This window comes from Barbatula barbatula, assembly GCF_947034865.1.
Source record: "Barbatula barbatula genome assembly, chromosome: 23".
Lineage (NCBI taxonomy): Eukaryota > Metazoa > Chordata > Actinopteri > Cypriniformes > Nemacheilidae > Barbatula > Barbatula barbatula.
In genome coordinates, this window is record NC_136786.1 from 4,777,392 (window position 1) to 4,789,549 (window position 12,158).

General features: G+C 36.7%; 1 protein-coding gene across 1 annotated transcript; it reads left to right on the forward strand.

The window, feature by feature from the left end:
* The first annotated feature begins 1,884 nt into the window (after nucleotides 1-1,884).
* On the forward strand, nucleotides 1,885-6,386 carry bloc1s5 (biogenesis of lysosomal organelles complex-1, subunit 5, muted). Its single transcript, XM_079447793.1, has 5 exons — nucleotides 1,885-2,109; nucleotides 2,377-2,459; nucleotides 2,671-2,800; nucleotides 3,722-3,780; nucleotides 4,120-6,386. Exons 1-5 carry the CDS (start codon nucleotides 2,088-2,090, stop codon nucleotides 4,291-4,293), a joined length of 468 nt encoding a protein of 155 aa, XP_079303919.1. The 5' UTR covers nucleotides 1,885-2,087; the 3' UTR covers nucleotides 4,294-6,386.
* Nucleotides 6,387-12,158: the final 5,772 nt, after the last annotated feature.

Below are 12,158 nucleotides of genomic sequence, written 5' to 3' on the forward strand. Positions count from 1 at the left end.
TGGTATATATAGAGGAGTTGACCAGAAATGCTATCCTTCTATTGAACGTCAAACAAACACAGGACTTCATTAGAAACTCGGAAAGTTTTCCTTCTCAAACTTTTCCAGCCTATCCGTTCTTTGTCCTTGTAAAACCTTTGCTGTTTAATTAAGCCTCATATTTTATTTGGGAACTGAAATTCCCTGGGGCCATTTTAATAGCTCGAATAACACACTGTACTTTAATATCATTGTATCAGGTTGATACTTTTTGACTTTCTCAGACTAAATAAAAATATATAATGAGGACATTATAATTAGGCAAGATAACATGCTAAATGACCTCCATTAAAATAGTGCTTCAATTCTTTTTTCGGGGTCTCTTGATTTTCATGTGCTATTTTTTATTATTATTTATATTATGTATTGTTTCTGAATTCAAACAGTAACTTTTCCTAACAGTAAAATGTATATTTTGTAACAGAAGGTTGAATCAAAGATATCTGACAATTTGGTTTTTATTAGGTCTGATGAATACAATTTAAAATCATAAAAATACAGTGCAGGGTCTTTTTGCATGTACTATTTGCAACACAACATGAGGGTTTTTCTAAGTATTGTACCATGCTTATCAACAACACTATATATATGTATATATATATATATATATATATATATATATATATATATATATATATATATATACAGTAATACTAAGAGACAGCACACACTCTCATTACAGCTATAATCAGAATAATTATACAGACAGAATGTCTGTAAACCTGTCCACATACTAAACTGAAAATATAGTTTTCTCCCTGCATTTATTTCCTCTGCAATATGCTTGTTTATTTAAGAAATGTAGATTGTCATTTGTTGATCATTAAGGTTTGAGTATGTTTCTACTCAGCTTTATCAAATTAACGTTTTATATAAATAACCGGGATGATTACAAAAGTTTTTTTTTTACTCCTAATCTGTAAATCTCAACATCCCATGGTTCAGTACACAATTTTACTAGATTACTCTGGAAATCATGTCGTGCCCTGATGCAGAAACACAACGATCAAGTAATACTTTGTCTCCATCTAGTGCCTACTGATATCGTTTTAAAGGAAATAATGAGTAGCCTTAAACATCTAATAAAGTCGTCATGTGGTCTCTCACATACTATTCTACAATTAATTTGCAATCTTTGGATTCATTTAATGTTTAATGTTTAATTTTGATCCGTACAAACACTGTAAAATGATTACAGTTAATGTATGTGACATAATAATGTGTGTTATTAAAAGCATACCACTATACATGATAACACTAAAATACTCTGATTACTTTAACACTGTTTTCTACCTCTATAAACCATTGAAATATTACAATTCCTAGGTATTAAAGTATTTTTAAACATTACTGTAGTAAACAATAAACGGTTATATTCTATAGAATTTTCTAAATTTGTACTGTATAGTCAATACTACAAAATACTACAGTTTACATATTATATAATATACATATATATACATTTAGTATATACAATTTAGGCTATATAAAATAAATATTTGACTATACTGTACAACACCATTTTCCACTAATATTTAAAAAATATTTTTTTTAACAAATGGTGGTCACATTTAATTAAATGCATTCAATGTTTATCGCATTAAGTATGCTTTATGTTACATGCTCTTTCATTTAAGGAGCAGACATTATAGACATATACAATATTGCACGTATAATGTTTAACATTTAGGGTCCGGAAATAAGCAATATAACATAAGTAGCCCCGATCTAACGTCGGTCCAAAATGTTTAAAGAATTTCTTTAAGATCTTTATGAGCTCGTGACGACCACGACGCAGTCGCGAAGGTACCTTTATTATGACACGATTGTCCAAACTTTTATTTTGAAATTGCTTGTTACTACTATTGTTTGCACATGACTTGTTTAGCCAGGTCCCGTGTAAACACACAACAGTTTCACTGTGTGCAGAAACGTTTCAGTTTATTTAACTTGTAAACACTTAAACTAGTTTTCCTGGTTAAAAACGATACGCATTAGTTTGCCTCAAGCAACTCAGTTGTCAGATAAACCAGTAACGTTAACTCGTCATGATGGAGAAGATAGTTAAAGGTGAGTCTTAATAAAAGGACGTCTAAAGTTATTGATCCGCGGAGTATAAAGCTTTATGGCAATACAGTGGCAAATTTATATTTTACGTGTATAATCATTCATTACACGGTGACTTGCATGTGAAAACCAGTTCGATGATCATTTCTACACATTCAGGAGCGTATGGGGTAATTCCTGCAGTGTCAGATGAAATGACAGCATCTTTTAATGGGCAAATGACTGTAAAAATGTGATAAAAGACCCTAAAACGTATTTGTCCGTGTGCAGATGTTGGCGATATTCAATCCAGACTTATTGATCACAGGCCAGTTCTGCAGGGAGAAATCAGATATTTCCTGAGGGAATTTGAGGTATGCTTTTGTTTCTTCATACAGCTTTTATTCGGGCACTACTCAAAAATAAAAATGCTGCAATAGAAGTGTACAGTAGATTACAGTATGGTGTAGCCTGTGAATGTTTCATGAGATGTCATCTATCTGGCATCTTTTCTCCAGTCATCGATATATGCTGGAAGGGAATCGATGAGAACTTTAAAGAACAGAAGTGTTTGTTGTTTCTTAGGAGAAGCGCGCTTTCAGAGAATGCCGTCTGCTTGAGAAGCTGAATAAGATGATATCAGACACAAACGATCATGATCTGCCTCAGTGCACTGACAGCATGCACAACAAACTGTGTGATGCTCTCACACGGCGTAAGTCTCTTTAATATCCATACCGATGCCGAGTATCAACCGTGTAAGGACTATAATAATTAAGCCTTAAAGGGGATTTTCACCCCAAAAATCAACTTTGTGTCATTTTTTTTACTACTCCACATGACGTTACACGTGGTTAGAGAACCTCCGGCATCTTCGGAGCACAAATGAAAACATGTAGGTGACATCCAAGAGATTTCCAGGCCTCCTCATAAACATCATGGTGTCAGTTTGTGGCTAAATTATTTTGAAGCGACGAGAATGCTTTATGTGCGAAAAACGATCAATATTTTTAATCAATATATTGTCCTCTGACTTGTCAGTGTATGGCGCACGTTCACGAGGGCACATCGCCTCCTTCTTGGACGAGAGCACTTTGACGCATGCGTATTAGCGTTGGGCACCGAACGCCGCATGGGGCTTGCCCCTCTTGACTCTCATTCATCAAAGTGCACTCGTCCAAGAAGAAGACACATTTTTTTGGTTTGTTTTTCTTACATTAAGCATACATGTGGCTTCAAAAAAATTTGACTGAGCCGCTATGCGCGGATAGACCAATTTAACAATTTCTTTAGTACTTTTCTGGACCGTGTCAGAAACTGGCACCAGGATGTCTATAAGGAGGCCTGGAAATCTCTCGGATGTCACCTAAATATCTTTATTTGTGCTCTGAAGACGCTGTAAGTTCTCTTAAAATGTTTAACATCATGTGGGTGAGTAAAGAAATCACACAAAGTTGATTTTTGGGGGAGCTTCCCCTTTAAATATATGTTTCAGGATCATTTCCCTCGCATCCATGTTACAAGAAGCACTTTGTAGTTTTAATGTCAACTTACAACCTGACCAGTCAGTGCTTTGACATGGTGTAAAAAAATTATTTAGTATTTATTGACTGAAACTCTACCATTTCAACTGCAGTCGAAGCAGCAAATCATATGACTCAGAGAATCCAGCAGAGGGAGCAAGCTGCTGAACAGGTACCTATGGACAGTGGTTTTGCATCTTTATGTTACTTTATATGTTCATAAGTACTTTTATAACTTCAGTGCAGTTCTATGTTAAAATGTTTTGGCAGATAGATTTAATCAACATTTTATATCTATCATATACTGTTTGTATTGGAAATTTAATGCATAAATGTTCAATGTAAAGTACTCGGGGAAATGTAATGAATATAATATGCATACACAAAACTTGCATAATGAACATTGTTTGCTTCATATTGCATATTGTTTGCATATTTGTCATATAGAGATGATAATGATTTAATAACGCATTCTGCACACATGTGCATTGACTTGTATATGTTTGTTTAGAGTACACATCTGCAGGTGTGTGAGGAGAGACGGAGGCAGGACTGGGAGGAGTTTCTGAAAGAGCAGTCTCGTCTCAAGGAGGAGGTAGATGAGGAGCACGCTAAAGCTGTGGGGAGACTCAGTGCACAGTATGATGAGATGAAGAAAGACCTGGTGAAAACCAGCAGCTTTTGAACTGCATGCGTGTGAGTGTGTGTCCATTAATTTAAATATTTTTTTACGTACCTGACAATCAATGGAATACATATACTGTACATGCATTTCTTTTTATGTTGGCAGTTTGTTTTTAAGGTTGCCATTATTTACTCATACATGTCACTCATACATGGCATTTTCTCTCTATTTGTAACCCAAAAGGAGAGTTTTTTAAAAACATTGAGTCCTAAAGAATCTTTAAAGTTTCACAAAAGTGGTATGTGACCATTGTGCATTGTATTTCAAGTGTGCTGAATGCATTTGATAGCTTTGTGTAAGGAAAAGATTAAAGTTGTGTTATTCACTGAAATCCTTTCCACAGCAGTCTTTTCTATAAATCACACACAATTCAATATATTTCAATCCAAAAATAATGAATTAAATAGAACATTTGATAAAAAATATTGTTTTATTTCATGATAAATTAATTCAGGTAATCATGAAGAGGTTTTCAGGACTATCTATTTGATGGGGTTGAGAATTTTTGTATATTTTTTCTTATATTTTTAACATTATTCAATCTTTAATTTAATGTTTACAAGTCAGTTCACCCCCTATAAAAACCACTGTAGTGTCATGTTTATACCGCTCACATATGAGACCATTCAAGACCATTAAGTATAGACTTATGACATTTATTTATGAATATACAGTCTCCTGCATTATTCTGCTGTGTTAAAGGCCATATGTGTACCCACTTTAAATGCCGGCCAAAAATCTTTCCTCTCTGCTCAACTGTCCCTGTTTTTTCCACACAATAGGAAAGGTCAGACAGCACATTTATTAAATCAGAGCGACTTTTGACACGGGTGGAGCGTTTGAACCATCAGCACTTAACATGCAATAATATATCCTCAGTGTCTATGCTGTAATGTAGTATATGGCACATCTGTTTACTGCTCCTCAAGGTGTGGAAGCACCTGTGCAAGACATTTCTTGCAAACATGATTAAAACAATATTCCAGACTGCTTAAACGTAAACACATCGCAGTAAACATGAAGGATATTCCACCATGACGTTTTTAAGCTTGTATGAGGTACTGGCTGGCTCATGGTGTTGACTTTTCCACCCTCTTTGATCTTAAAGTAAAATGTGTTCCAGTCTTTCAAGAATCAATAAAACCATTCGGTAGACTCTAGTCGCAGTACCTCTGCCACAAAATTTCAAAAATCGAAAAAAAGTCTATTGTACTCTGATTTCTAAGGCAAGCATTCTGCTCACTAACAATTTCTAGGTATTAAACTTCACTCCTCGCTCCCCGTTTGTGCCAAGACCATGAACCAGCTTCACTTTTCTACAGTAAATTACATTTTATTTCCAGACGATAAAATATGAAAAATTCCACAGACAAGTATTTATAGAGGGACCAAGGCCCGTATTCACAAAACATCTGAAGGCTGAAAGTAGTTGCCGATTTAGGAGAAACTCTTAAAAAAATGGCCATGTCTGTCCTTATTTTAGGACACCTAAAATGTTGTGCTAAGAGTATTTCACAAAGCGTTGTAGCGCTAAAACTAGCTCCTAAACCTGTGAGATGTTAGGGGTAGTGAAGATGACTCCGAAGTCACAGTCCTAAAATGTCTGTAATTTTTTAATAAAGACTCTGTTACTGTTTATGGGACAGGCAAAATGCTTAAAATTAGCTGAACATTTGCTTTATACACATTACTTTATATGAACAAATAGTTTATTTGCAAAAGATAACTACAGAATTCACGTTGTTATCATGTGTTTATTGTGTTTTATCGTATTTGTTAACTGTATTTTTTAAAGTTATTGTTACTTAATGAAAAACAATAAGAAAACAAACGGTTTGATGGATATTATTTGGAATGCACAATAAAAACTTAAATTTTGAAAAATAAATTGAGTTATCTACTTTTGTAAATAAACACTTCACTTGTTGAATTAGTAACTTTGTGTATATTTCATCATCTTGATGATGTCAGCCGAATAACTATCCCCACGGTGAATGGCAAAAAGGGGATGGGTTTCTGTAAGTGATTTAATCACAATATTGTAGGTATGATGTTTCTATGTTCAAATAAAGATCTTAAAAAAAATTTGGGTGAATACGGGTCCTGTATTTTTATAACAATCATAAAATACTCTAGTTTATGATTGTTAAATGTCATTTATATCCATCAAAATTGAAACCAGTTAGTGAATCAATGTTAATAATGTCCAATACGTTTGTCTATCAGAGTAAAGCAATTTGGGGCTTGCAGCGCAAATGTGGTTTTAGTTTTATTGTTCAATTTAGATTTAATAAAGCAGCTGAACTGGGGTTAGTGTACATCACTGTTTGGTTTTGTCATTTCTCATTATTGAGGTCTCTCGCCGAGCAGGGCTATAATGTTCCCATTGGCATGTAAATGGTTATTTGACTTGCTTTGAGTGTGACAGATTTGCAGCAGCAGATATTTGAGGTGTAGCCGCTTTAGCATTCTAGCCAGCCGCTTGTCTCCTCCGTGGCAAACCCAAGTCAGTCACTGGAAGCTAATGAGAAGTGACACAGCGGAAACATGCGTCTCCTTCAGCAACAAGGCACCTTTCATCTGCGCCTGTTTGCTTTTGCAACTCCGCTTGAGAAAAGAAAATAGACAGAAAATGTAAGAAAGGTCAAATAAAAAATGAGCCGACAAATCCCAAGAGTGTGATTACGGCCCTTTTATGATATTTAATATTTCTGTCAGCCTGTTTAAACGTCTCCCCTGGAGATGATGTTATTGTATGTAGGCCGTGAATGTGATCAAATGTGTGCATTAGCCTACTGATGCTTCGGTTTTTATTTTAACATCCCAAGTTAGAAACATTGGAGGAACATCTAGTTAAATGTTTTTGCTGTATAAAGTTGCTAGAAAGCCTAATGGAGGGCCAAAAGAGCAGGGGTCAACATACATCAGCATTTTGCGTCAATATTGTTCGGAAAAAAGACTATCGCCCATGCACGCTGACCCCGAAGGAAACCTCCCTGCTTTTCAGCAGCTCGCACAGGAAGCTGCATTTGAAACAATCATTTCCTCTCTGAGGCGCTCAAGATAGACTCTGACCGGGAAGATGAGCTGAAGTAACTTAAGCACGGCCGCTGGACTTTATCAGAGCGTGACCTGCCACACCAGCGCAAAGGAACGGCAGCTTGTTTTTCGTCTACTCTCTATCGGTTTCACATAGTCCTTCCTGTTTTTCAGGGAACGTGTGATCCCGGCCGGGAGCTGAGCACCCTGCCAACATAAATCGTGTAGGAAAAGGCATTGAGAACTTATCAGCCGGCAAAACTTTGGAGACACAGTCGAGGAAATGTCGGATCACAGGAAGGTAGACATTCATCCGAGCAGCGGGACATCCATTTACGGTTACTGTGTCATATTGGTTAGGTGTTTTTGTGAAGCTTATCCATCAGCAAAATACAGCCAGTGAAGCTTGCTGACCATGCAGCACCTTCCTGGTAAAACAGGTCTATTGGGATCAAGGGTTAGTCCTTATCAGACTTGACGGCGCAAAAGGAATGGGCTACAGCAAAAATCATTATTTTGTCATTATTTACACACTCTTGTGTCTTTTAAACTCTCAATGGAAAAAACAATAATGTCAGAGTAAATAATGACAAAATATCCATTTTTGCATAAACTACTTTAGCCTATTCCTTTAAGCTTACAAGTCTGATAAGGACGCTATCACCCCATCCAACAACTGATGTTCAGCATGAACAGTGTTGATCCTAAACAAAAACTTGATTTCCCAATACAACTGTCATGCTACAATATTAGGCACTTAGTACCGTGTGCAACAAAGCAAGGCATTACCATTACACATTTAAATACATTTTTGTACAGTGTCCTTCGAAATAATTCCAGTATTGATGGTTTGGGTCTTTTCCTTTTCTTGTCCTCCCACTTCCCCATCCTTTCCTCCCTAAAAAAATATTGAGAAATGGGTTTGCTCCAGACATCCACACTCTTGAATCCCAGGCTCAATAAATGCTTCCCTCTGTGTTCATTTGTCTCAGAAATCCTGACAGGGCCCTTGGCATGGCCTCGTGTGAACTTTCAACCTACTATATTAAAAAGTGCACTCATTGTCTGAAAGAAAGGCCACCAGGACAGCGAAAAATTAATTGTAAAGAGAAGAGAAGAAAAGCATTTTTTAAGTGTTATTGTTCCCCTAGAGAGTTGAGGGGATATTCATTTTAAGAGGCTATTCTTGATGAGGTATTTCAGCTTGCTGAGTACTCTCGCTCTATTGTGTCTCTCTATGGCTAGCGATTACGATCCTCTCCAAATGAAAACAGCAGTGTGAGGTGGGCTGCGACCAGCTTAATAACTCAGCATTACTGCACGGCAGGGTTTGTGGAGTGCACAGTAAAACAGGTGGCAAAGTGAACAAATTCTTTGGCAGTGGTAAACGTTCACCCTGAGAGCACGTCAATGGAGAAAACTTGCAGGAGATGCTTGGGCTGTCAAAGGGAATTAAGAATATGGCTGCGTCCCAATTCCTATACTTAGACGGGTACATACATTTTGCATACGAGGAAAAAATACAAACGCATTGTGCCTTGATACCGCAGACCCTCATCGTGTACTGTTTGTGTTTACAGGTGGTACGTTCACATTTACAGACCATTTTATTGCCCGAATATTGTGTATAAAGAAGGCCATCAACCTTTTTGTCAGTGCTATCCTTACACCGGTCTATACTGAACATGAAACTATACAAAATGTATACGCTCATGCAAACGTAAACTTGATGTATTTGATGATATTTCTGATGCTGCTATTGATAGTGTACAAAGGGATATTTTAGCAGAGAAAAACAGCTAAAGTGATCCGTCACTCGGCCAAGTCAGAAATCGATAAGAGCACAAATAACAACTTCTTTCCTCAGTCAGTCACCCTGCTGAACAATGGGCAGCTGATGGTGGAGAATGCCTTGTAATTGTTTGAGTGCTGTGGTCTCGGGGTTCAGGAATGTCTATAGATCATAAGCCAGCAGAATACTTAAAGAATTCCCCCATTTCAGCAGGTAACGTTTGGACTGTGTTTGCGCCAGTATTTCCCCCTTACATTCCACCACTGGCATGAGCAGTTGTATTTTGTGCCATGGATAACAGAATAATTTCACTTTTCAACAAGACCATCAGTCATTCATCATGTTGTCCAAAACCTTGAATCTCCATATTTCGTGATATACATTTTTATAAATCATTGTTATAAGTCACCCTTTATATTTGGCAATGGGTTTTGCAAATATCTAAGCAACAAAAAGTATCAAAATGTGCTTGTCAACTTTGACAACACGGTATTTAATCATTTAAAAGGACAGCGTTTTGACCCTTTCCTGAAAAACAGCTAATTTTGACATCCAAGGTTCTGAAAGGACACTGACGAGGTATTCAATTTTTGTAAAATGTCTGACATTTGATTTGTAGATATGATTGTTGGGACTGTAATTTGTATATTTTCCTTCATTTACTTTACTACTCTATTGCAATTTAAGTCGCAATGTAAGTTGCTTTGGATAAAAGCCAAACGCATAAATGTAAATGTAAAACACCAAATCCAAAAACAGCATTTAGTCATGTCAAGCCAAATCAACTTTATTTATATAGCGCTTTTTACTATTTTCATTGTTACAAAGCAGCTGTACAAGAAAACATATTGACCATAAGCAAAACATATAAGGTTATTAAAGTCAAAACACAGGTCAAAATTCTGACGGAATTCTTAATTGAATAAAAATATAACATTTTAGCAGCCCCCTTTTTACTGAAAATAAGTCAAAAGTGCACCAGAACTGTTTGTTTTCCTACATTGCTCGTAATATTTTATTTTGTGTTCAACAGAACCAAAGAATTACGAATAAAATGGCCTATGTCAGTCAATGGTGCTTCAGAACTGTTGGTTGCTAACATTATTCCAAAAATATCTCTTTGTGTTCAACCAAACAAAGAAATGTATGACAGAATTTTAATTTTTGGATGGAGTACATATAATTTATTCACCCCATCCTACGTGCACTGTAAACCGTCTTTCTTTCTTTAGCCAGACACAATTTAAGTCATTTTTAAAGATGTCATGGCTCTTCCCAGCTTGGTTGTGGCTTTGGAGATTAACTCATTTTTTAAAGGCCCCAAAAATCATATATCCATCATAAAACTTCTGATGCAAAAAAATATGTTTTTGAGTAAAATATTATTACAATTTGAATGTATTTATTGAAGCTAGATCTTTGCACATGTAATGACACAGGTAATGGCGGTATGCCAGCATTGCAAAGAATGTTGTTCGTTAGCAGAGCGCAGGGATCTAGACGGTACATAAGTCTGTATTAGCGAGTGAAGGTAAGGGAACCATTGGTGCTTTTGTAGGCCAAGAGCAGAGCTGACTTATCGCATATGCTGACTTATCATTCTTTTTGAGACCCGCTATTGTTTGATCTGTGATGCTTGGTTGGAGCTGTGTGTTGATGTAGTTGTGAGCCAGCAGCATTAACAACAGTGATCTGAGGACACAACTCTGCGGGACCTCAGTGCTCAGTGTGGTGGTGTTGAAAGTTTTGTTTGCGATTCGGTTTCAGTTAGAAAGTCTAGGTTCCAGTTGCCAAGACTATAATTGTAATTTAAATCGGACTCTAAAAATACTACAAATAAAGGTTTTACATGTCTAAAGATTTGTAAACAAAGTGGTAAAATGAGTTTATGTGCAATGAATATAAAATAAAACATTTCACATTTTTAGTTTGACCTCGTAAGATGGAAAACTTTTCAGAAAATGCACCACAAGCTATCACTGTGATAATTTACTTCTATAGTTTTAGTATTAGATATGAGGCTTAGTATACAGTAGATAAGATAATAGCTCATGATTTTGAACACCTTCTTTAGAAAGCGTTTCAAAGCATGTTTATAAATTCTTCAGCTGGATTTTATGATTAATAAAATGGCTTACTCTGCATCCTTTGCAGATTGTTTTCTAATTTTCTGGTCTACTACATCAATGGATATGATATGCATTGTGGGAATATAGCTACTCTAACACAAGTGAATTATAGCTCTCTGGCCTGCAGATTAAGGTCCGAGAGTGAGCTGGACCAGGGTTCAGATTCCCAGCACCTGCCACTATGTCCTGGCCAACCTAAACACATTATTCTGCCTGTAGAGCCACTTAATGGCTTCTGTGGGGAGCTGGAAGCGAACGGCCACTACTGTCATGTGGCAGGAAGCATTTTGCACATGCATGAACATGGGCTGATGGTCAATGGAGGTACAGGAACAAACATACTACTTCATAAACTTTGGAAATATGGACCACACTCTGTCACAGGTTTATGCAAACCTTTCAAGACCATGATGTTGTCAAATATTAAAGAAGGCACCACAATAGCACATGTCTCCATGACACGACCTGGTCGAGAGGTACAGCATCTTTATGATTTCATTGTTAGGTAGCCTGATCGGCGAGAAACCGTTGGACAGGCATCAACACTGTGCAGTGAACGAATCATCCCTAAGAAAAACAGAATACATCTGTTTGGAGACTTGGCCCACTCCCTTTGGCAGTCACACTTGACTTCAGCAAGGCAGGGCCGTTTTCCATGACAGTAGTAAGTGACAACATCTACAATTTCTCTTCAAAGGGAAAATAAAAACAAACCTTGACGCAACGTAGACTCTCTTAAGTGTCTTGCAATATGTAAAATGTGAACTAAAAAGTTGCGCTCAGAGTTTCCTCAGTAGCTCAGTTAGGCGACATGACCTTTCTGAACGGAGACATCACTTCGCTTCTGGTTTTATGATGAGATTCGTACTTTCAGCATCTTCAGATTCATATACCCTTCTTCTATT